The sequence below is a fragment of the Mus caroli genome, unplaced genomic scaffold (genome assembly GCF_978045245.1).
Source record: "Mus caroli unplaced genomic scaffold, Mus_caroli_1 scaffold_8, whole genome shotgun sequence".
Lineage (NCBI taxonomy): Eukaryota > Metazoa > Chordata > Mammalia > Rodentia > Muridae > Mus > Mus caroli.
In genome coordinates this window covers 25,985,627-26,010,526 of record NW_028227263.1, presented here as the reverse complement: position 1 = coordinate 26,010,526, position 24,900 = coordinate 25,985,627, and the positions used below count along the sequence as shown (strand labels likewise).

At 41.9% G+C, this 24,900-nt stretch overlaps 1 protein-coding gene across 9 annotated transcripts in view; it reads right to left on the bottom strand.

Annotated features, from left to right (window-relative positions):
• Positions 1 to 245: 245 nt before the first annotated feature.
• The window catches only part of Dcun1d3 (defective in cullin neddylation 1 domain containing 3), a 42,740-nt gene continuing 18,085 nt past the window's right edge, over positions 246 to 24,900 (bottom strand). For 7 of the 9 annotated variants that reach the window (XM_021168737.3, XM_021168738.3, XM_021168739.3 and 4 more), the window contains exons 2-3: positions 7,097 to 7,632; positions 246 to 5,080 (exon numbers count right to left, since the gene is read on the bottom strand). In XM_021168737.3, the coding sequence (XP_021024396.1) occupies positions 4,597 to 5,080; positions 7,097 to 7,527 (915 nt within the window). In that variant the 5' untranslated portion in view covers positions 7,528 to 7,632 and the 3' untranslated portion in view covers positions 246 to 4,596. Of the gene's footprint in view, positions 5,081 to 7,096; positions 7,633 to 7,725; positions 7,986 to 17,248; positions 17,726 to 24,900 lie in introns of those variants that run through there. The other 2 variants (XM_021168741.3, XM_029479304.2) reach the window with 2 other exon arrangements.

The window sequence follows — 24,900 nt, the reverse complement described above, 5'->3', positions numbered from 1 at the left end:
AGCAAGCATTCATGTGCATGGAGGAAGACTCTTATCCTACAATGGGTCGTTTTCCTAAGTTGTTAATATAGCATAGCATCACATTGGAAAAGGTTCCCAATGGGTTGATAAACTTTACCTCAGAATAAATTCACTGTTTTTTGTTTTCTGCAGAAATATCAATAATTAGGTAAACAAATTTATTGAATCCAACAGCAGATAACCTTCAAATTAAAAAAAAAAAAAGGAAAAAAATACTGTAGACATAAAAGAGAAAAATGTGTATATCAAGTTAATATCCAGGGGACTATTTGAAGAGTGCAACAGTGCAGAGAATACAAAAGTATTAACTTTTGTCAAGTTTGTACAACCTCAGGGAAGGTACGAAGGTCACAAACCAAGAGGGATCCACAAAGGTGGAGGGTCACATGAGCAGTGTCTCATCACCTCACCGGATTAAGACAGGATATATGCAAGGCCAATTCAACCAAGCCCTGTTTGCCTATTGCTTCAAATTCCCTCTTCAAAACCTAGAACCATATTCAGTGCAGCAGGGAAGAGCAGTTAACAGATTCTGAGGTCTGGGGACCAGTACCAGAGAAAAGAAAATTCCTCTGTAGCAAATATATTTGTGCTGAGAGAAAAACAGCAGCTGCTAAATGGCTTCTTTTGGCAATGCTCAGGATATGTGATGGAAGTAGTATCTATGAGAGCAGGCTGGGTTTCCAAGAGAAACAGAACATGATGCCCCAACACCCGAATCAGAACTTGGTTTTTCAGCTAACCAAACCACCTCAGCATCTGTGCCCAATGCTCAAGCATCCTTCTCTGAAATATTAAAAAAAAAAAAAAAAGGAGAGGAGGGTGAGACCAGGGGGGACTCCTGGTGAGCGTCCCCGCATGTAGTCCTGGGCCAGGTCAAACCTGGTATGGGCTGCAATTACAGCTTACCAAGGAAACTCTGGATTAAGAGTGTGGCGAGAACCTATCCTCTACGTGACCCAGAAAAAAAGATCAGGGTCACGTGACCTTAACTAATCCTAATCAACGTATTTTGATAACTTTGTCTTTTCAAGTATTTAAGCTAAGTACTGCTTTAGTCCTCCAAGTAAGGCCTCTGTCAGTTACCAAAATGTTCAGGTCATCACTAGCCATCCTAACACACATAAGAGATTAAGTGGTGAGAGGAGATAAAGACCTTTTAACAGTAGTTCTCTTTCTATCCCTTATATAACTGTATAACTAGGTCTACCTGCTGCACTGAAGACCCCACTTGAAATACAGCAGACTATACATTCCAATAAACACATCTTTTGCTTTGTTAGTTTTTGGACAAGTCTTTATCTTAGCAACTTCCCACCAATGTGCAGTCTAAGTACATAATCTATGGGATCCCATAACCTGATCTGGCCTGGAGACCACACCCTAGGAGACAGTACTGTTTCAAGCTAATTCTGTGTGCACGGTAATTCTTCACTGCCCATCTAATATGAACAGTACTGCTTTGCACATTTTCTGTTATCTTTCCCTTGGCCCAAAGTGTTGGCTGAAATTTGGATTTTCAGCCAGCTCTGAAGACTTCTTTATCAGATAGGTACATACAAACTTCTGGACCAAGGTACATACAGACTTCTGGACCCAACAGACATGTTGGCGCATCTGCCACAATGAAGAGAGAGCTGCTGAAGCAACCCCAAGAAGTACAGCAAAGTGTCAATAAGAATGATACATTCAAGTTTGGCAAGGAAGACTAAGGGAAAGAATTCAATAATAAGTTACTAAAGAATTACCATGGAAACTCAAAAAGTCACTTGCCCAAAGTATGCAATTTCCAACATATTCGGTCTGTGTAGTAATGCTTAGACATTGCAGAATTCCAAAATGGCAACCTGATATCACACCTCCCCAAATCACCTGAGCCATAAAGCTAGCTAACCTGAGGAGCAATTTGGCTCCCAGCCACTGCTCATCCACCCAATAAGCAGCAAGCCTATCTGAGGGTGAGTGAAACAGAAACTTTTTGTTTCCCAGAAGTGTTAACTGCAAACCTTACACCTCACTGAGAATCTCTTGGCAAAGCAACTACACAGAAAACCCAAAGTCCCTCCCTGAATACTGTTCCTTTCTCTGGTTTTTCAACAACAGGTGATTAAAAATATAATCGCAATTTCTAAATGGCTGGGGTTGGGGTGCAGGCATTGGGATTGGAGAAACTGAGCAGTTAAACCCCTCTACCCAGTGAGGGAAAGATCTAGTTCCTTGAGTCCATGGGGCCCCTGGCAAACTCCCTCTCTTGGCACTTCCCCCACATACACCCTTTCTTATCTGGGACAGAAAGTCTTACCTAACTCCACCTCTTCCCTCATTAGATTTCTACCTAATCCTGAATTAGGAACAACTAACTGGCTAGATGAGATCTTAACCAAATGTTAAAATGTAGCTGTGCCCTCAGAAACTACTGGGCTCCTGGATTCTAACTCAAGGATTTCATCTTATTCTGGCTAGAAAAAAAGGGGTACATCTGGCCCAACAGCCACTTGGGCCTTCCAGCACGATCTTAAGTCTGTGGCTGATATTCATCATCTCATCCCTCAAGAAAGGACAATTGTGAGGCTTACAAAAACGTTCCCTGTGTCAATACCGACTTTAAGAAATATGACTGTCATCTCCTTAAATAATCATTTTTATAAAGATAAGTGCCTAGAGCTATAAGACTCATGAAGAAATCAAAGCATGCAATTCTTACCCAGGTTGAGAAACATGTACCCAGGATTTGGGGTAGACTAATCAAGGGAGAAAATTCCAAATATTTAATAGACACTTTTTCATTGTATCAAGAGTATAAATATTTTTGTAACTTTTATTTATTAAAAGATTCCCTTTTAAATCTGTTCCGAAATGTTGGAAGCTGAACTGTACAAGCTCCTGCCACCCACTTTCCAGTACATTTTTGAGAATATTTTTTTAAGGGGAAATTATCAAGATGGTACTTTAGTGGAACAAGGTAGGACAGAGTCAGCTCTTCAGGCCCCAGTGGCAGCTTGACCAAAGCTGGCCTTGTAGAGTGAGCATGGAGTCTAGAGAACTGGTTCCTCCTTCTGCAAGCAAATTCATTCATGTTCTTTTTAGTGAAAAAAGTCTAAATTAATATACAATAGCCTCCGTTTATGATGCTCCCTGGCATCTTCTTAAACTACAGATTGAAGGCAGCTCCCTCTTTCATGGCCAGTTTTAGCAGACAAACAAAGGGATATAGATACATATATGTGTATATATATATATTTTATAAAGGTAAAATATATACATATCTTATATATGTATATATACATATCTGGGGTAAGGGAGAGAGAAGAGGGTCATGTAAACCTAAACAGTCATCACATTACCCCAAATGAGCTTGACATTAACAAAAAGATAATAAATAACTCCTAGGGGTTAAGTGACAACGTGGGCGCAGCAAAGAGGGAGAGGGCACACAATTTAATGATTCAATACACGTGGATAATTTGTTTGGCAAAGTTCAGGCCAGCCTCAGGCTTCTGCACTTGCCAGACAAGTAAGCTAATGATACTCAACAAAACTAAAGAAAAAACAGTTTGAAGCAGAGCTCCATGCCACCGCTTTCTTTCAGGTCGGCTGGCAGGCACACTTTTCTCACCACCCAGAACGGAAACTTTGGCTCCAAGGCAAATGAAAAGGGGAGAAAAAGAAGTATTTCCACTTCTGACATGAAAATACAAAAACATCAAAGAAAACTATCAAAGAAGTCTACTTCCAGCGAAACTGAGGTAGCACTGCTTTCTCTGCATTCAATGCTTAAGTGGTTTTCAGTACAATGTGTTCTAACAAAACAAAACAAAACTGCTCACTTGACTGACAGGTACAGCATGATAATGGACAAGTTAAATATGAAATGCAATAGGTCAAAGAAGGAATGAGCAAGAAGTGAGGGAGACAGGGCTTTGGATAAATTAGCTTAAAGGGATGGGGTGGGGTGTCAGACTTCAAATGCTCTTGACTGGCCTTGGCCTTGGCTCTCCAAGAGCTCCAAACTGTCTGGAAATTAATGCAATGTGGCTAACAGTTAACACTGCTATATTCATATCTGTGTAAATCTTTTAAAATAATTATTACAACCTAAATTCAACCATGTAAACAGCACTACACACAGTACAGACCTGCCCTGAAAAATAATATGCAAAACTGAGGTCTGGCACTGCATCATTTTGTAATGTTAATTCAACCTAACAACGCACTCCCAACCCGGGCCTACACCCTCCCCCACAAAAACAAATCTAATCAAGTTGTGCAAGAAATGGCAGGCTTATTCTATCTGAAGGCTTCAAAAAAAAGGTACACAACATGTAGCCAGGTTCAAATATTTTGGGGGATTTCCCACCCCAAAAAAAGAAATAACCAAAATAACCCAAAAAAAAAAAAAAATGAAGAAAGTGCCTAAAACATGATACAGCATTTTAGAGCCCTTTCAAATACAAGGCAGAGAAAGGTGTAAAGTAGAAAATATCCGGATCTTCAGTAATTTCCAGAAAGGTCCAATTCCTCATTTGGCTGCAGGGCAGCAGGCAGATCCTCAGTGCTGCTCCTGGAACAGAGCAGCTAAGTCTGCTCTTCTGGACACAAGCCCTCTTGCCCTGAGCTGAGTGTACCTCTCCCTTCCACTTCTCTTTTCCTTCTCTCCATTTCCCACTCCACAAAGGTATCAAAGAGACTCGGCCAGGCCTCATCTTCACTGTAGTTGCTGAGGTCGGGGCCAATCACCTGAGTGAAGTTAAGAAACATGTTCCAAGTGTCCCGGGAGATGCCCTTGATTCCCGAAGGGTTCTCTGTTAGGAAATTTAGCCACTGGTCCAATACTGGAGGATTGTTCTGTGTAAATACTAGTTTCCACAGGGCAATGGCTATTTCACGATGCAGTGACCGCTGCCCTTCTTCTGAGTCCAGGCCAAACTGAAATGTAAACCGGTAGAGATCCTTGAATTTGTCTTCTTGTTTGGCTTCTGTTAAGAGGCTAGGGAACCGTGCACAGATCCCATCAATGCTGTCTGCACTTATTGCTTTACAGCCATCAAAAAACTCCTTCCTGTGACAGGTAGGAAAAGGTATGATTAATAAGTAACAGTGATTCAGTATATGATGAGGCAAGACAGCACAGTTACAGCAACTAACCCTCCCAACCTGCAGCCCTCAGAAGGCGGAGACAGGACCTCGCGTTCTAGGCCAGCCTTGTCTAATACGGTCAGCTAAGGCTGTACAGTCAGACCTTGCCTCAAGAATAGTTGGTGGGCGGGTGGGTAGTTAGATGGGTGGCTAGATAGATAGGTCCCAGTTTAATTCTCCCAACCTACATGGCAACTCATAGCAGCCTATAAATCCAGTTCCAGGGGTTTAACACACTTTTATTTTGCCTCTGAGGATACCAGGCATGCACATAAGAAATATACAATGTGGGCAAGACATCCATATACATAAAATTAACTGTGTCTTCTGGGGCATGGTGAGATGGCTCAGCAGGTAAATATACTTGCCACCAAGAATGATAACCTAATTTTGATCTCAAAAGCACACATGGTAAAGAAAACCAAATCCCTCAAGTTGTCTTCTGGCCCCTTCACATTTAAAGCATGACACATATGCACGTATACATGCACATTAACATTATTACATACTACCACCAAAACTGTAGTTAAAAAAAAATTTTTTTACTGTTTTTGTTTGTTTCTGTTGTTTTATAAGATAGGACCTCACTATATAGCCCATACTAACCTTGAATTTTCTACCCCTATGTCTCAGCATCCTGGGGGTTGGGATTACAGACAGGTATCACCACACCCAGCTGCATATGTGCTTTTTAACATGTATTCAGCACTTTGCAGTTTGTAACAGAGTTTCACACTATCTCAGGGACTGTGGTGGTGAGACAACTACTCTATTGAGCAGGTCATATATATTAGCTGGGTTTTAAAGTTCCTTCTGCCAGGCCAGGTATGGTCATTCACACCTTTAATCCCAGCACTCAAGAGGCAGACAGAACCTGAAGTCTGAGGCCACCTTGCTCTACATATCCAGTTCCTGGCCACTAGGGCTATATAGTGAGACCTTGTCTTAAAAAAATAAAATAAGCTGGGCGTGGTGGCGCACGCCTTTAATCCCAGCACTCGGGAGGCAGAGGCAGGCGGATTTCTGAGTTCGAGGCCAGCCTGGTCTACAAAGTGAGTGCCAGGACAGCCAGGGCTACACAGAGAAACCCTGTCTCGAAAAACCAAAAAAAAAAAATAAATAAAAATAAAAAAATAAAATAAAATAAAGTCAGTTCTTATTCATAACTCTGTACTCTTTAAACCATGGTCTTCCAAGACTCTGACATATTCTTATACACAAACAAACAACCCCAATATGGATACATAACTTTGACAAATTGTGCAACTGCTACTTGATAACTGGAGCCAGCTGTTCTCGCTGCACACAGGCCTGGCTTAAGGAAAGAAGCTGAGCAATCCAAGAGAGGCAGAGGTATCTCCCAGAGACAGTTACTCTGGACACCTTAGTGCCTGGCAGACTACAGATAAATGACTAAACGGACATGCAAAGGAGAAAGAGACAAGTTCTGAGCCACTGTCAGTGGGGCCGAGCAGTAGCTTAGCAAAAGTGTTCACATTGCTTAGTCCTTATTTAATTTTAGGCAGAGGGTAGGTGTCTAATAACTCAGACTGCCTCTTAGTGCTTTTATGAATACAAAATGTGACCTATCAATCAGGCAGCACTTTATTCTGTGAGGAAAACAGAATAGCACATGTCAGACAAGGAAGCTTTACAGAGATACAAATACCTGAGTCTTAAGAGAAATACACATAGTAGTTCTGCTACAAGTTTCAGACGCATGATAGAAAACGTAATTCCTTAGGGGAGTCTAGGAAGTTCTCTGGACTAGAACTACAACTCAGAACACTTCAGCTTAGAGAAAATGGCCGGAAAGAGGATGCGGCCACTTGCCCCAAACCTGCGAAGCAATCCCAGTTCTATCCTAGTTGGTACCGCTATCCAGTGTCACACTTTCCTCCTCTGCTCCCCTCGTGACATGAAAGCATCTGTAACTAACCTGGTGAATTTGCACATGGTAGCAGCCTGGAACTTCCAGGCCAAGAGCAGCACTCGAAATTCTGTAGGATCAACACATAGGTCACTGCAAAAGCGCTCCATGCCTTCCTCCAAAATTGCATCCTCCCGCTCATCCTTGTAGCGCCTGAATAGTTCTTCCAACCTCTGCAAAGAAGACTCCTCAGCATTGGTCTTGGACTCCCTCCCAGCATCTCCAGAAGAAGTTGGCAGCTGGCAGGCCTCGGTGGCAGCCTCTGCTTTCTTGGTCCCATTGACAAGAATATCCCCAGCTGGTTTGCCACAAGGTGGCACCTGTTCCTCACGGTGGCTAGCCCCCCGCCTGCTGTGTGACTTGCTGCTGGGGTCCCGGTCTCCATTCTTGCTGCCCAAGGTTGATGAAGGATTCTTGCACTTGGTGACACACTGGCCCATGGTGGTAGTACCCTGGCCTCTAGAGTGGACCCCTCTGGATCAATTGCCCTCGCTGCCACTGGCCCATGTACTTCAACATGCCATCAGTTAGAGGAGCCAGACAACCTGGAAGGAAATTACAAAATAGTTACCACTCTCTTTCACTGAGCTAACAACGAGCCAGGGGAGAGAACCCTACCCCAGCTCACCATTACCTACCTCTCCTGTAAATCAGCTCTGTGGGATGCTTACCCTTGGATATGGTGGCTAGGGGGCATATGGAGAACCAGCATAGGAAATTCCTAAAATCCTTAAGGTAGCATAAGTTATAAGAGAACACAAAGTCTACACAGTTCTAACAGAATGTTCCAGAGGAAATCTATCTTGTCAACTTCTGCCTTCACATAAGCATTATCTGGCCAGGCGTGGTGGTGCACGCCTTTAATCCCAGCACTTGGGAGGCAGAGGCAGGCAGATTTCCGAGTTCGAGGCCAGCCTGGTCTACAGACTGAGTTCCAGGACAGCCAGAGCTACACAGAGAAACCCTGTCTTCGAAAAACCAAAAAAAAAAAAAAAAAGAGTTATCTGGACCTGAGTTAAACCACAAGTTTACCATCTGGTTCTATACCTAATACCTACACATTCAGATTTCAACAAAGATTGCTACAATCTTTTACTCTCAGCACAACATAAGGAACACCTTGGAGGATAAATTACCTTGGCCTGGTAGCCATGGCAACTAATTGAGCAGAACAATACAGAGGTAGCTAAGTCTATGATAATGGTAATGGATGGAAGCAAGGAGAGTTAAAGGAACCTCACCACAACCATTCCTCCCCGATCCCCTTACAGATGCTGTACTACATATGGAAAATTAACTGAAAGCAGGACTCCAGGATGAAACTTCCATCAAGTCTTCAGTAATAAGATGCTGTAGCTATTTTAGGGTTACTCATGCTCCTGAAAGTAACCCCTCACCTGTACTCTGTCAAGTTGGATTCTAGTAACATGGAGATGAGGCCATATCCAAGCCACCTGTAATCTCATAATGGTCTAATGGTGAAGTAAGAAGTGTCAAAACTACAAGCAGGGGCCTAGACAAACAGCAAAGTGCAATCAATGTGCTGGATTCACAAAGGTGTGCCGTCCCAGCTCCACCCTGTTCCACCCACCTACATAGAGCCTGTACTCCAGGTACTTTCCCAACCTAGGTGTGTCTCCACACCCAATACAATGTCTAAGAGATGTAACTAAGTTTTTATATGAACTGCTAAAAATATGTGAACAAAAGCAGAAGCAATTTTCAATACTGTCTACTTAGGACTTGTTATTAACCATCAACTATTTTGTTATAATAGAAAATCCATTTATGATTTAATACTTGCAAACTTCTGCTAAGTGTTAGAACAATGGCAGCCACTGTCTGTTAGTATGTAGAATGTAGCAAAGAAAGCAGACACTAGAAAAAAATCAGTGCCAGTCAGACTTGGGCCTCTCACTTCTAAGGAGCCTTCATGATTCTTCAGGGTGCAAATTCAGAGCTCACTTAAGAGTCTGGTAATAGGGCAAAGGGCAGTTGTTAAGAAAAGCTGAATAAACAAAAACAAATAAAAAACTAAACAGCTTCCACCAAACAGTGCCTGGATAAACTGCAGTTATCTTCAAAGGGAATTCTCTCTAAAAGGAAGCAGAGAGTATAGTCATCTAAAAAGAACCACAATCATTCCTGTACTTAGGCAGACTCCTATAAGGGTGTGTCCTATTCTCCACCCTCAGAAACAAAAAACATGTCTACACATGCCCTCAAAAGAAAGGCAGTTTCAATTTGCTTAAACAAAAACAAAACACACAAAGAAACTCTTAAAAGTGCTTTGGCTGTGAAAAGTGACAGACCCAAGCATGGCTTCTCACAGGCTGTTTTACAGTGAGCATGTAGTAAGCCATAAGTGAAACCAATTCAAATCTCAAAAGGCAAAGGGTTAATTCTTGGAGAAGAATTGTTCAAGCAGAATTCTCTCCAAACAAGAAAGACTACAGCATGTGGAGGGTCTGGTTTCCAGATTTGTGTTTCTAAAGACTGGATTGCTGAAAGAAACAAAAGGCCCAAACTTACACAAACCCCACATGCTCACAGACTGGCAACTCTAATTCCCAGGCTGGCTGACTCACCAGTGTTTGCTGCTCAGATCCTGCTGCAGGAGGCCCAGCACCCGGGTGAGGTAAGAGGATTTCCTGCCCTGCATCTGACCCACCTACCCAGGCTGCTCACCCCACCCCCATTGGACAGATGCTTCTGTACTGCAGCTCCCTCCAAAGCCTGGCACCAAGGCCTGCAGGTAGGAGCAGAACAGATGGGGCTCCCATAGAGGCCCAAATCTCATTTACTCCGCTGTGCCTCCATGTAAAAGCATCTTTTGATGACCTGATACAGCGGAACCAGTTGAAACCTGAAGGCTTTTAACATGCTCAGCAGATGAGAGAGAGAGGAAAATCAATGTGGACAGATGATCAATCACACAGTGACAGAAGGTCAGCTTTCTCCCATCATGGCTCCTTTCTTTAAAAGGTTCCCATTCTGGAGGGGTTGAGCAGTGGTCTCAAGTCAGAAGTCAGTATGTTCTTTGCTAGTGGACACTGCTCCTTGGTTGCTTGTTTATTTCCCCTTCTGGCAGAGCCTTCAGTCTTTCAAAGTCTCACTGGCTGTTAGCTAACAACAGCAACCATCAATTACCTGGCATTTGATACAGGGCCAAACTCTATGCTAACTAAGCACTTTAAGAACACTAGCACACCGTGCCCTCCTCACCATAACCCCATTTAAAGACAGGAAAACTGAGGCTCTGCATGTAGTAAACTTATCCAACATCACAGAACAAACAGAACTTGGAATGTTTAGTTCAAGAAACCATGATCTGTATAACTGAACCCACATCTGTCAAAACATCATGGGACAATATATTGAGGAATGGGCCCTGAGGTGAGGAACAGATACAGCAACCTTAGAATATCAGATCTTAACCATCAGCCACTACAAAGAACATCATAGTGTCTGTGTGCACACACATACACACACTCACCAATAATAATAAATAATTTAAAAATTATAACAATAGGCCAGGCATAGTGATGCATGTGTTTAATCCCAGCACTTAGGAGGCAGAGACAGGTGGATCTCTGTGAGTTCAAGGCCAACTTGATCTACATAGTGAAACCCAGTCTCAAAACATAGAAAGTCTCATACCACATTACTGACCCTATTCAAAAGCTCCAAAGCCCCAACATGTGGAGAATCAGACTCTCCACAGGAAGGGGGTTTCCTTGTGATTGATCCTCAATAAAATCAAGCTGTGCCTGGTAAATACTGTAAATTGCTAGCCATGCCCTGCTCCTAACCTGAGGCAGGCTTTCCTGTCATCTTGCATCCATCTCTATAGGTCTGCAAAGACAGGATCTCTAGCTTTCTAGGCAATTACACTCAGTTAATGACAGTGTCTTCCCAGGTGGCTGTACTCCCTCTCACTGCCACCTGCTGACAGCCTTTGCACAATCTAGACATTCCAGTGCCAAGTTTACAAAAACAACACAATTATTAGTAATGACTACCACTTTCTATTTGCTATATTGTATATTGTTATTATAACAGCAGTATAGAAACATAGCTCTCTGAAATAATTATTGAGTTCCAGGAAACTAAATGGCAGCACACTGAGGTCAAGAAGCTATCTAGGAAGGGAGAAAACAGTGCAGTTATCAAGAGGTTGGGTGAATCACAGTGAGGGCATCTATTAACCAGACCTGTCTGCAGCTTATTCCACTGTGCCTCAGGACTCTTGAGTGCAGGAAATGAGATGATCCATGCATCTGGTGCACAGAAGCAGTCAGTGAAGGGTCCGCCTCTGTAATCATTATTATTACTGCTATCACAGTCACTGACAGACCAAAGCTTCTTTTACCAAAGGAATTATTCTTCAGTAGCCAGCCCAGCTCTATCAGGGCAAATCAAATGTCTCACAAGTGACAGCTGTCCTGCTTTAGCATTGTGGCACAAATGAGTCAAACAGAGCCAAGAACAAAAGAGGAGGGAAAGGGGTGACTGAAAACCTCAGTAGGGGAGGGGGAACCACTCATGCACACATACAATAACTGGGGTACCTATTCTACGCCTGTATACTCCTTTGAATATGTATTTACTGTCAGGAACTTTGTTCTGCTTACAATGGGTCATCGTAGTATCCAGCTTTTCTCCTCCAGCTGCTTCTGCCTCCTTCCCTCCTTTCTCTGCACTTCAGCCTCCAGACTCATCCTTCCTCTGTACCAGCCCTGGCTACCATTCCTAAGGATAGGCTTTGCTACCTGCCCAACTCAACCCCAGCCTCAGGCCTGAAGCAGACACTACTAGGCCCCAAGGGCAATCCTTAGAGGCCCCAGGTCCCTGGAGGTGCTCTAGTTTCAGCTGCACCTATCTCTTTGGTAGTTCCATGAGGTAACAACCAGGCAAATCTGTCTTCAAGTGGCTTGCTCTTGGCTGTTCAGCCAAACCACTGTGGAGGACCAACCCTCACTGGAGTCTGATGTAAATGGAGACAGAAAAAAATGGAAAGATAAGAGAACTACAAAGAAAACTTGAGAGCAACTCAGAAGGATAATAAGGTCTGGGGCTATAGCTGCAGTTTTATAACAAGCCTAAGAAGTAAATTGTTATAGGCTCTACAGATGTGGAAACTACACAACAGTATTACAAAATAAAACCAGCCTGCTAAGACTTCACTGAGATTTCACAGAAAGGTGGGTCTTGTTTGGGTTCTTAAATGACAATAAACAGGAAATGGAAGAAAAGAAAGCCAATATGGTTGGTCCATGTAATTAACATATAGTAATAGCTATATCTTGAAAATCATTACAGGGTGCTGGGGAGGTTGGCTCATAGTAAAGTGTCAGCCACAAAAAGCATGAAGACTTCAGCTTGGGTGTAAATACTGGGTGTGATAAGCCATGTCTATCTAATCCCAGTTCTGGGGGCAGGTGGTGAAGACAGGGAAGCTTCCTGGGGCTTACAGACTAGCCAGCCGAAATGAATTGATAAGCTCTTGGCTCAGTGATAGACAGAAAGACACCTGACACTGACCTTTGACCTTCGCGCATGCCCACACTTAATATGTACTGAGACTGAGGTGAACTATTACACTTGGATCCTTACATCTCTATAAGTTAGATAACATTTTTTTTTCATTTTATAAAAGCAGGAAAATAATAAAATTCAGGGAGTTGGCTTGAAGTAACCAGTCTGACTCCACACTCTCTGATCTCTATCGCTGGCTTTGCTTACTCTTCTCTGCTATGATGTGTGTCAGGGCATGCCAGACCCCTTGGGAAGATAATGGTGCACCAAGAAGAAAATGTTCTTTATCAACACATAAGTGTATTCCACAGGGTGAATCTATATGCAGAGTAAATTCCAAGGACACCTTGGACTCTCATCCAGGACTTCCATAAGCAATGTATCCCTTCAACAAACCATTTGGCCTCTCTGAGTTTCTGTGACTCCAACATTAAAACAAGGGGTCTTCACTTGTCTTTTCAAAGTATAATATTCTGGGGCTACCTTCACATCATTGCCATTTAAAAGAAAAACTGCAGTTCTAATCTGGAACCCTCTGAAGACAAGAAAATTTCCTCCTGTTATAATGAATTGCTCCCTTGCTTCTTACAAGGAGAAAAACAAGTGACTCCAATCTGAACAATGGGTGATAGACACCACACTGTGGAGTTTACTGTCTTCCCTTTCCTTCCTCATTTTAGACCTTGACTGGAGGTAAGCAGTTGTGTCCCACTCCCCAAGCCCACACAACCCAGTAAGCAGCCCAGAGTAAGGTGGCTATTTGCTGTACCTAGTTAGGGTCAACAAGCTTGCTCAGAGGAATGCTGTATTGGTGTTGATAGGGAGCCTACCACCCCGAGGAACAACAGCCTTGTGAAACAGGCAAGTGCTATACCAAAAACAGGTCAACCAAGTGTCAGATCTGCCCCAAGACTGTCTTAAGCCACCAACCCAATGTCCTTCTCCATGGTTAGTCTATTCTGCAGCAAGAAGCTACCAACACTGGCATTCCCACATAATAGCAATATGAAATTCATGTTTCCAGCATCCATCTAAACAGTTTGTAGAGCTGAGTTCATGTTCTTACTTCTTATCAAATACTGAAGACCAGGACCTGAGAACATGAAATCCTCAGTTTTCTACAGCAGCCAGAGGCTGAGCCAACCGTACTGGCAGAAGCCATCCTCTAAGTCTTTAAACAAGACTACAGAGACTCCTAGTCCCACCTGGCAGCTTACAGGTTCTGAGTGACCTTTTCAAAAAAGACTGAAAAGTGTGTCCTGTCCAATGGTAAACAGCTTCTAGAAACTTGCATACATCATGAGGAAAAACTGATAGATTGCTCCTCTCATTGGGAACTTAGGCTTGACGAAGATCACCTTCAGAGCGTAGATCTTACCAGAGCTACTTAGTGGGGAAAGCATTTCCCTCTGCCAAAACAAACAAGACCCGTCTGTTTCTATGCCCATGCTTTTAACAGTGTCTTTGTCCTAAAATGCCCTATACTAGTAAGCAAAAACTGCAGGTCCAGTTAGAGCTGGGTAGGACTTGCTACACCAAACAATCTCAAAAATGCAAAAGGAAAGAGGCATGAAGGAAGATACAATATTTTTAAAAGGAAATATGTGCACTGATTATATTTCTAGGAAATAACCTTGAGTCACATGACTAACACCTTCCAACTTGACCCAAGACCGTTTCTTTACTTTCATTAGTTTGTCACTGGTCTTTAGGTGTCACACCTTAAATACAATCACATCCTGTATAATGAAGTTTCTATCAGTAATGAATTATAATCACGATGGTGGTCCCATAAGATTATTATGTAGTTCTTAGTGCCACCACAGCCACCCTAATGCTGTGGAGAAAGTGTTCGCTTGTTCGTGAAGATGCTTACACAGATGAACACCCTGTACTGCCAGCTGTATAAAGTACACACAGCATATATACTTATGTACAAACTATAACATTTTAACACAGTTACATTGTGGCTACATACTGTCGATGTTACTTTTCTGTTGTTAAAAGGTTGCTGTGTGACTTTGGCAGCAAGTTCATACATATCACATGTAATATGTCCCCTGACTAAATCAAGATATGAAGTGAATGGCACTAGTGGCATCCACACCATGACAAACTCATTCAGAATCCATCCCCTAAGTCAATGACTAGATACTCATGAGACAATATATATAATTAAGGCCTGAGGAGTGAGACCAGTGTAGCTGGCTAGTCTGAGGGCTACTTGTCAAATAATACAAGCATGCCAACACAGATGCATACAATATACACAAAGTAATGAAGCATTTTGGTCTCTAGGCTTTAGAACTGAGTTGCATGTTTACCCAAAATAACCCAAAACTATGCCTTCTCATATCACTGGTCCACAGTGAAATTTTTTGCTTTTTCCCCCATCACAACTATTTTAAAGTAAGCCTGACTACCTACACATATGCAAAGGGGGCATGATTAGGAGGGCAGTGGATTTCTGGGTTGGCCACTGTATTAGTTGCTTTTCTAATTGGTGTTACCAACTACCTACAGAAGGAACTTAATGGGATGAAAGATTTATGTTGGCTGTTCCAGAAGATATAGTCAGTCCACCACTGCAGCAGGATGTGCGTAGGCAGCTCCTCACAAAACGGCAGATGAGGAAGCAGAGAAATTAGACTGGAATCTGGAGCACACATCACCTTAAATCCTCACTCCCAGAGACCACCTCCTGCTGGCAAGGCCACAGTCCCAAATGTTCTATAACTTCCCTTAGTCACCTAGTGGGCACCAAATATTCAAACACATGAACCTGAACACTTCAGATTCAAATTGTCTTTATCGGTTTCCCCAAGGCATTCCTTGTTTAAAGGCAGAAGTTTGTCTTGGGTTTGTACTCCCTGGAACTATAATAAAAAATGGCATGCCTGCTACACTACCTCTATGTGTACAGGCTGTTTGCTTCCTTGGGATGGTACCTCAGTAGACCTCTCTGGAAGTTAACTGCTGATTATACATTAATTCTCTGCTTCTAGGTAGCATATGGGTATCTGCCACTGAGGAATTTAGCTGATTATAGCTAATTAGTCCTCAAACATCTGATTAACATGTGGACTGTTCACTTTTTGGTCACCTAAAGAGTTGAGAAAAATACTTAACTGAAGATAAGATTACATTTTTTGCATTTAGTAAAAGGTAAGAAAGCAGATTGTCAAATGATTCAAAAGATGAGGAAACAACCTGATACAAAAATGATAAATGACTGCCTGCAAATGCCTTAAAAGTATACTTAGATGATCACAAGTGCACAGCTGTGGTTTCTAGAGTCATGTGACTTCTAAGTCTCAAGTTCATCACATGGTAAGTGATCAATTTCCTAATGCTTCCTCATTCTTTATAGAGAAAAATCTAACTCCATTATAAGACCACACATACCAATTCCTTCCTAGAGGCCCATGATGGAGGCTGACTGCTAATGCCTAGCAGACCGGAAAAAGGGACAAAAAAGACCTACATAGTAAAAGAATTCCTCCTTTCAACCACATCAGTAACCCAGTCAGAAACATGCATGACTACTGCCAAATCAAAAGCACTTATTTGACAAAATCCAGACAATGCCAATAAGTCTGTGTTGGAAGATGGCTTTGTGCACTGTATATTTCAGATGCTTATTTCTTTGTTGTTGTTGTTGCTTTGTTCCTTGTTTTTTTTTTTTTTCTTTTTTTTTATTAGATATTTTCTTTATTTACATTTTAAATGTTATCCCTTTTCCTGGTTTCCTGTCCGAAAACCCCGTATCCCCTTCCCCCTCCCCCTGCTCACCAACCCACCCACTCCCACCTCCTGGTCCTGGCAGTCCCCTTCACTGGGGCAGAGAGCCTTCACAGGACTAAGGGCCTCTCCTCCCATTGATGACCAACTAGGCCATCCTCTGCTACATATGCAACTGGAGCCATGAGTCCTACCATGTATATTCTTTGGTTGGTGGTTTAGTCACAGGAAGCTCTGGGGGTACTGGTTAGAATCCATGGAAGGAGTTACATCCTATTTTGCAGCCCTTTCCACTCAACATTTTTTTTTTGATAAACATCTTTCCCTCTCAAAAAACTGATGTGTGCTGGGAATGTAGAGGGAGTGCATGTACACATGAACTCCTCGGGCACTGTCTACCTAGTTTGTGTTTGGATGGTTGGGTTTCGAGATTTTTTTTTTATGTGTATGAATGTATGTAAGTGTGAGGGTATGTACATGTGAACACAGGTTTGCATGGAGAGGGTATCAAGTCTCATGAAACTGTAAGTGCCAACAGGAGTACTAAGAACAGGACTTGGGTCCTCTTCAAGAGCACTATATACTCTTAACCACTAATCCATCTCTCCAACCCTTTTGTTTTCAGACAGGGTCTCTCAATTTCTTGGGCTGATCAAGGAGGCTAGACAGTGAGCCCCTGCATCTGCCTGTCTTCTCCTCCCTAGCTCAAGGATTAGACATACATACCACTATAGTCTGTTTGCTGTGGTTTTAAAAAAACTATTTATCTGTTCAGTTAGTGTATACACACATGGTGTACATGGGGTTGATTCTATTCTTTCCACCAATATGGGGTCAGGAATCAAACTTGGGTCATTAGGCTTTAGTGGCAAGCACTCTTACCTTGCTGAGCCATCTTGACAGCCCTACTCTTTGATTTTTGTTTTTTAAACATGGGTTCTGAGGTTTCTGAACTCAGGTCTCCAAGCTTGCATGGAAGGACGTTACTTGGCTGAGCTACCACCTTAAATCCCTACAAAAAAATTAAAATATTGTTATGGCTGTTAATGCTCCAGGCCGGTCACATATAATCCATAAGGCTATTTACATCCTATTCAATCTGTCAAAATTCTGGTACTGTACTCCAGAGGGAGCAAAGAAACTGAAATTCCCTGTGTTAAACCACTGTAAACAGCTATCTCAATGATCAGACACTGTGATTTGTGGTTTTCATTTCTTACTCTCAGATGCTAACTTACTTCCTATAATTCACTATTCTAGACATACTAGGGTAATAGAAAAAAAGTTAAAAACCAGAACATTAATAATTATCTCCTGGGAATAACTCCTAAGAAGAAAAATTGATGGATCAAAGATTATGTAAAAACATTTTGTATAAAAATCTATTCTAGATCTACACATACTTTCAACATATTGTATTTGCCAACTTATTCAATTTCCCTTAAAACAAACAAAACAGAACACCACCCCCTTTTCCAGAAGCATGGAAGACAAGACAAATATCCAGGCGGCCAGTAAAGAAGTATCAGCCTTCCTGTGAGCACAACAGCTTAACAGCTGTAACTGACAGGACAAGAGACAAGAGGTTCAAATGTTATCCTTCAGTTTCATCTACACTTCTTCTATGTACTTTTTAAGTATTAGACAAGCCTTACCCTTTCCACCCTCCAAAAACTATGAGTCCTCATCCTTTTAAGCACTGGGCTGAAAGTCGAGCTCTCAGACTAACCAGAGCCAGGGACTATCTGCACACTGGGCTATGGAGCCTTGGAAGCAGTGAATGGGTTGCATTTATACCACAGACCTATCATATGCACTTTTGGAGCTATAGATTGAATCAAAGGACATCACAGAATGTATTAGAACCATGTAAATTTCCACACCATCTAGACTCTATCAGATAATTACCCAAGTTTCACACGTAATCCCTGCCCCTCTAATTAACTCCTGGTATAAGTCTGTGTGTTTGTGGAATTCATAATGAAGCATGTGACTTAGGTTCATATGTTGCCTATAATACTCCTGGCTAATAACTATATTATCAGGGGTACACAGGCAAATTGAGCATTGAAAATGGCCACCCTACCAGAAAGACCAGGGAAAGTAAAATGTCTACAGAAGAAAGCGACTTTCTCTACCTGGTGAGTTTCAAATCCAATGCATACAGAACTCAAGAATGAGATTCTTAGGTGGAAGGCAATACTGAGAAATTACAAACTGGGTTTTGAAGACATCATATACACCCTGACTCCAATGGCCTCAAGAAAGATCAAAGCCTAACCTTCATGAATATACCAGTCAATAAATTCCCTTTTAGATTTGCCAAATGTCAGCTTGTGTCACAACTGAAAGAGTTCTCACAGACAGGTAACACTTCTCAGCCTCCTACTAAAGCCGCACAGACAGCACGACCTAACGCTTAGACTTCCTGATTCGTGTCGTGCTCCTTGCCCAGCTTACGAGTGAGGCCACAGTTTCAACCCAGTATGTCATGGTACCCTCAGCTGAGCAACAGGAGCAATGATCCCTGGCCATGAATGCTGTCAAATCCCATTACAACTAGGTGAGCCATTAGGATACTATTTATATAAGATGGCATGACTAACAAGCTAAGAAAACTATCCTAGCCCTCCTCTAAATACAGTTAGAGTACTCACTCCTGCCTTCTCTTGTGGAAACATTCTATCTCATCTTCATGTTCCCAAGGAGGACCCCACCTCCTACCCTACAAGCACAATGTGACAGAATGGACGGCAAACTCTTCGGGAATCCGCTGCACAATAATGACATGACCGATCCTCTTCCAGCTCAAAAGGTATTTGATCTAAACCACATCCTATGAAACTGAAAAACTAGACATGACCAGAGTTCTTGGTTTCAATTACCCAATTTCCCTTTAAGTGCTAAAAGCCAATTTAGGAAGAATTCAGGTGTCTAAGACAGAAACTAAAAATGTTCATGTTTATCTGTCTTTATTATATATCCTGTAAGGGTTATTATATACAATCCATATATGTGTGCATGTATATACACATTTATTTTCTTAACATTCATTTTTATAAATGCTTACATGGCACATGGATACATTAATATAGAGAGAGATAAATAAACAGATAATTCAATCAAAATAGTGTCCAACATATGATGAAAAGCAACAAGCAAGGAGTTACAGAAGGCTTTGCAAAGGTATCTCTTGCTGGGAGTGGTTATATGTGCTTTTAATCCCAGCCCTCAGGAGACAGAGGCAGATGGATCTGAGTTCAGCATTAGCCAGGACCACATAGTGAGACCCTGTCTCAAACAACAATAAAAACCAAGGAGACTACTTAGTTCTTCCCGATTTTCTGTCCTGCCCAAATTGCTACCATCTAAGGGCCAATGCAGAGCTGTCTATTTTGGCTGCCCAGACAGGCCTTATTTTAGAAAATTTTAAGGCAAACAATAGATCCAAAAGCTCTTCTTGTGGTCATCGATACATTTGACAACCTGAAGGCAACTACAGGCCCAGAATACAATGTGCACGTAAACACATGTCCATTTTGCATCTAGTAACAGAGGGTTCAAAGAGTTGCATGCATCTTTCTCAACTGTCATCAGTTTTACATGTACTTCAACCACATCTAATCCTTTCACTCACATCAGCAATACAAATTCTACAACTCCTTCAGCTCCTCCTGAAATCCTCCATGTGCCTTCTAGGGAGAACAGGGCATGCTTTGTAAGAAAACAAAAAGGCTGGGCTTACACATCAGAGGCCTTCCCAGCTCTCCATGGGATACCTTGCACCTCAGAAGACCACTTGTACCCGATGTGTCTCAAATACTGAAATGGAGTCAACCAAGCTATGTAGCATTGTACTCTAAGCTGGGACATTTATGTCTGTCTTCTTGCTTGTTTTTGCTTTCTTCATTTTGATGGTTTAGATTTCCATTTGTTTTGCTTCTTGAAACAAGGTCTTAACTGGCCTGAAACTCAAGAGATCTGCCTGCCTCTGTCTCCCCAGTGCTGGAATTAAAGGCATGTGCCAACCATGCCCAGCTGCTCTGGTGTTTTGTTTTTATAGATATAATTAGAGTCCAGGCTGACCTTGAATTCATGATCCTCCTGCCTCAGCTTCACAAAGTGCTTGGAATACAGGTTTGTAATACCAGACTGGCTTTATTCTCTGAGAGTCTCATTCGTTGACTTATTTGATCCCCCAAACAATACAAGTTATATCCTGTGTACATACCTCAGTTCTTAGGCACACAGCAAGTGTTTGCTACATACCTGCTGATGACCCACTGATAGTGTGGTGATCTGGATAAAAATAGCCTGGCTTATATATTTGAATATATTGCCATAGGCGTATTATTTGAATGTTTGGTCCCCAGTTAGATATTTAGAGAGGATTAGGAGGTGTGATCTTGTTGGAGGAGGTGTGTTACTGAGGTTGAGCTTTGAGATTGCAAACACCCACAAGGCCCAGTCAGTCTCAGTTTCTCTCTATCTCTGTCTATAGTTTACAAATAATGTGTGAACTCTCAGCTGCTGCTCCAGCATCATGCCTGCCTGTCTGCCACTTTGCTCCCCGGCCATGATCATGGACAACTTAACCCTCTGAAACTGTAAGCAAGCTTCCCAATAAATGCTTTCTTTTATAAGTTGCCTTAATCATGGTATCTACTCAAAGCAACACAACAGTAACTAAGACAGATAGTACGTGCTCATGTTGCACAAAGCAATAGTCTATCACTTTACTGTCCTAACTCATGATGAATAATCAGGAATGCTTAACCCTTGCCCTAGTACAATTATGCCTAACAAATCACAGTTATTTATACCAATTCTGATGAAATGATATCAACAACAAAGGGAACTGAATCCTATGGATACAGAACTCAATTTCATTTCTTAAGAACTGGTTCTTAAGGTCATATTTCTTTGAGACACTGTAGTGACAATCCTAGAATTTTCAAATTTTCAATTTTTTATAAGAAAGTGTTTCGTTTTAATCCCATGGGGATATGGGACTGCTTCGAACTGACTGCAGCAGCCGACTACTGTGATTTGCCTCATGTTCTAGCAGAGGCATGAAATTTACCAGCTTCAGATAGTTTGAAACTGTGTGACATTTGGAATTCTGGAACTTTTCAGAGGGTACATAAATGCTAGGGCCCCAAGTGGCAGCAGGGGAGATTGGCTGCAGTTAGAAGTCATGCTTAAAGAAGAAACAAAAGGAAAGAAATGAGATTTCGGGGATCAATCTTGCTCTCCCCTCTATCCTTCACCCTCTCCTTTTTAGGGGATGGGGTGAAAAGGAGGGGAGTGGATAAAAGGTGTGAAAAAGAACCCACAAAGTAGTAAAAGACCAGCTAGCTACCAGACCCCTTTCCCCACAGTACTCTACCACCTTCTAAAAACAAGGGGAGGGGGGAGTTACTATTTCAATTATTCCCCAGCTCATCAGTTTCTCAGATACAAACAGCTTCTCATCCAGTAGTAATGTAGCTACAATTCTTCACTCCATGAGCTACCTTTTACCTCCTAGAGTGAAATCCAGAATCTGAGGCTGAAAACATGAAGGCCCATCTGTCTCTTCTGATCCATATACCTCACTCCTTGAAGGAGGGAAAGGTATCACATTATTCACAGAAATCATTCTTGCCTCTTCCCTTACCAAAGGTGCAAGCCCAAAAGTTAATTGATATGATATGAAAAAGTTAATTCACACGATATGAAGACCTGATGGCAACATTCAAGGGCTAGGTAGCCTCCCTAGCTCATATGTGAAAGCATCTTATTTAAAGGGTTTTGGGACCAGGATCTTTGTTTTGAATACAATACATGTCTTTTAAAATAGGGATTCAGATACTTAAAACATGCCATTTTACAGTTCTTGAGATATTTTCTCCTACTAAGTTACTCACAAAAACCTCAATGATGCTGAGCATGGTGGGACACACCTTTAATCAGGAGGCAGAGGCAAGCAGATCTTTGAGTTCAAGGCCAGCCTGTTTACATAGTGAGTTCCAGGATAGCCAGGATTATAGAGAGATCTTGTCTCAAAAAATGATCGAAAGAAATGAAAAAGGAAGGAAGGAAGGAAGGAAGGAAGGAAGGAAGGAAGGAAGGAAGGAAGGAAGGAAGGAAGGAAGGAAGGAAGGAAGGAGGGAGGAAGGGAGGAAGGAAGGGAGGAAGGAAGGAAGGAAAAGGAAGAAAGAAATTTCGCTGATGACAGAGTGGCTTTTGACTTATTTTACTTAAAGCTTGTCAAAGACAGTAAGAGATGAGGACAATACAGCTCTGTCTCTTCAAATCCCCTAGAAACAATGAGCTCTACTGCATATGGCAGCAAGAAAAGGCCAAGAGCTAAAGTCCTAAATGAAAGCTTCCAAATCCAGACACATACTTGCCAAGAAGCAAAGAGCAGATTCCACCTCCACTGGCTGGCAAGCAGGCCCACACATTCTGCTTAGCCACATGAGACAGCCGGCTCTTGCTCTCCCCACCCCCAAGCCCAGTGAGGATATTTGGGTAGCAAGAGAATAGCAACACTGGTGACTTTTCTAGGATATGTTGTATAAAAATAGAGCTTCCAATTTTAGGCCTAAAGTTGAAAAGAAAAATAGCCAGAATTAGAAGTTTGTTTTAATACAATACACTGAAAATTCCAAGTACTACAAGTGTAAGTGTTGGTAGCTGAGGATGGGGTCACATTATCACAGGGCTCCTCAGTGAGTCGGCCAACAGTAAGGCTTGTTTAACAGTGCACATCCATCAGTGACAGAATTAAGAAGTCTACTGTGTGGGGTGATGGAAAACTAAACTGACACTTCTCTTTTGTTTCTCTGGGAAATGCCAGGGCTGACAAAAACGAATCTCAGCAGAAACTTACAAGACAAATACATTAATAAGCCTTTTCTGAAGCTTGTCAAAGAAGAAATGTTTGAAACTCTAAATAAGACTCATTTTTCAGAAATTAAGTCAGTGTAACAGGGAGGGAGGTGCTTCTAAACTAATCTAAACTTCAATCACCAACTTCAGTGTTTCCAGGTTTTAACATCCATTCTTCATCAACACACTTTATCTCTAAGCAAAAGCCAAATGCCTACTTTTTCCGTCGAGTTTCTAGCCCCTCAGGCATGAGAATCACTCTGGCAGAACTGGATAAGAGCAGAAGACCCAGAATGACACTATCATGATAATAAAGACCCCCTCCCAAAGGGTCTGTGGGTACCATACGTTACATAACACTTCTATGAGGCAGCCAGGACCAGCTCCCATTCATACAAGTTGATTCAGTATTGCCAATGGGCTTATCAAAATGAAGGCTCACTATCCACCACAACTGAGCAAAGGCACAATGACTGGTTTCACCAAGAATCAGCTTGCTGTCATTAACTATTCCGCAAGAAAAAGTAACCTTTCAACCTAAAAATTAACAAACCAAACCAACCAAACAAACAAACAAAAAACATCCCGTGGCTTTTTTCCTCCCAAGCCAAAACGAAAAAGTTTTAGAACCAAAAACCGAAAATATTTCATCCCTCCCCCACAACCCTGAATAAGTTTTTCAAACTGAATTTTTAAGGATGTAATATGCCATCTTACTGTACCATACATTTGTATGCCTATGACATGGGCAAGAATAAATGCATTATATATGATTTACTTCCATGGAACACAAATACTCATGCTAGTTAAATGTAACCAGTCTAGAATTTAGGAAGCAGCGGCAAGAAGATCTCTGTGAGTTCAAGGCTAGCCTGGTCTACATGTCAAGTTCCAGGACAACCAGAACCATGGAGAGAGATACTTTTTCAAAAATAACCGCAATCATAACCAGAACATAGAAGAAAAAGGATATTGCTGTCTTAGTGACAGCATCTTAAAGTGTAAAGGGAGGCTGGAAAGGGAGTGTAGTACAAGATAGGACCAAATGACACCAAGGAAAGGTTGCTAAAGAATCCAACAGGGACTCTGGAGCTGGAGATCTTAGGAGAATGCCTTCACAGGAAGTGTATTCACATGTGAAACAAAAGGGACTGCACAATCTGCCTTCATGCATGTTAGCCTAGGTACTCTCCCTAAGGTTCAGTACTTACCAAGCACTGCAAACATTTTACACAGAACTAAACAAAGATACAGCACTAACATGAGTACTATGGGTATTAATCTCACCTCTTCACAGATGAGTAGACTGAGGCACAAGTTCTAAGTAACTTTCTGAAGGACCCCTGTTTTACTTGTTATCACAAATGAGAGCAACAGGATGAGTATGGTGGTACCTGCCTTTAACCCTGGCAGAGGCAGGTGGATCTCTGTGAGTTTAAGACCAACATGGTATACACAGCAAGTTACAGGGTATCCTGAGCTACACAGTGAACATACTCTGTCTTTAAAACAAAACAAAACAAAAACAAAAACCCTCTTTCAAACAAGAGTGGTATTTTGTTTGGGGTGCCAAAGTCCCTCAGCCTCTGAGGAAGGGAGCTTGAAAGTAGCTAGTAGTTTTCAAACTTTAACTGCAAAGTACAGCAAGATATGGATTC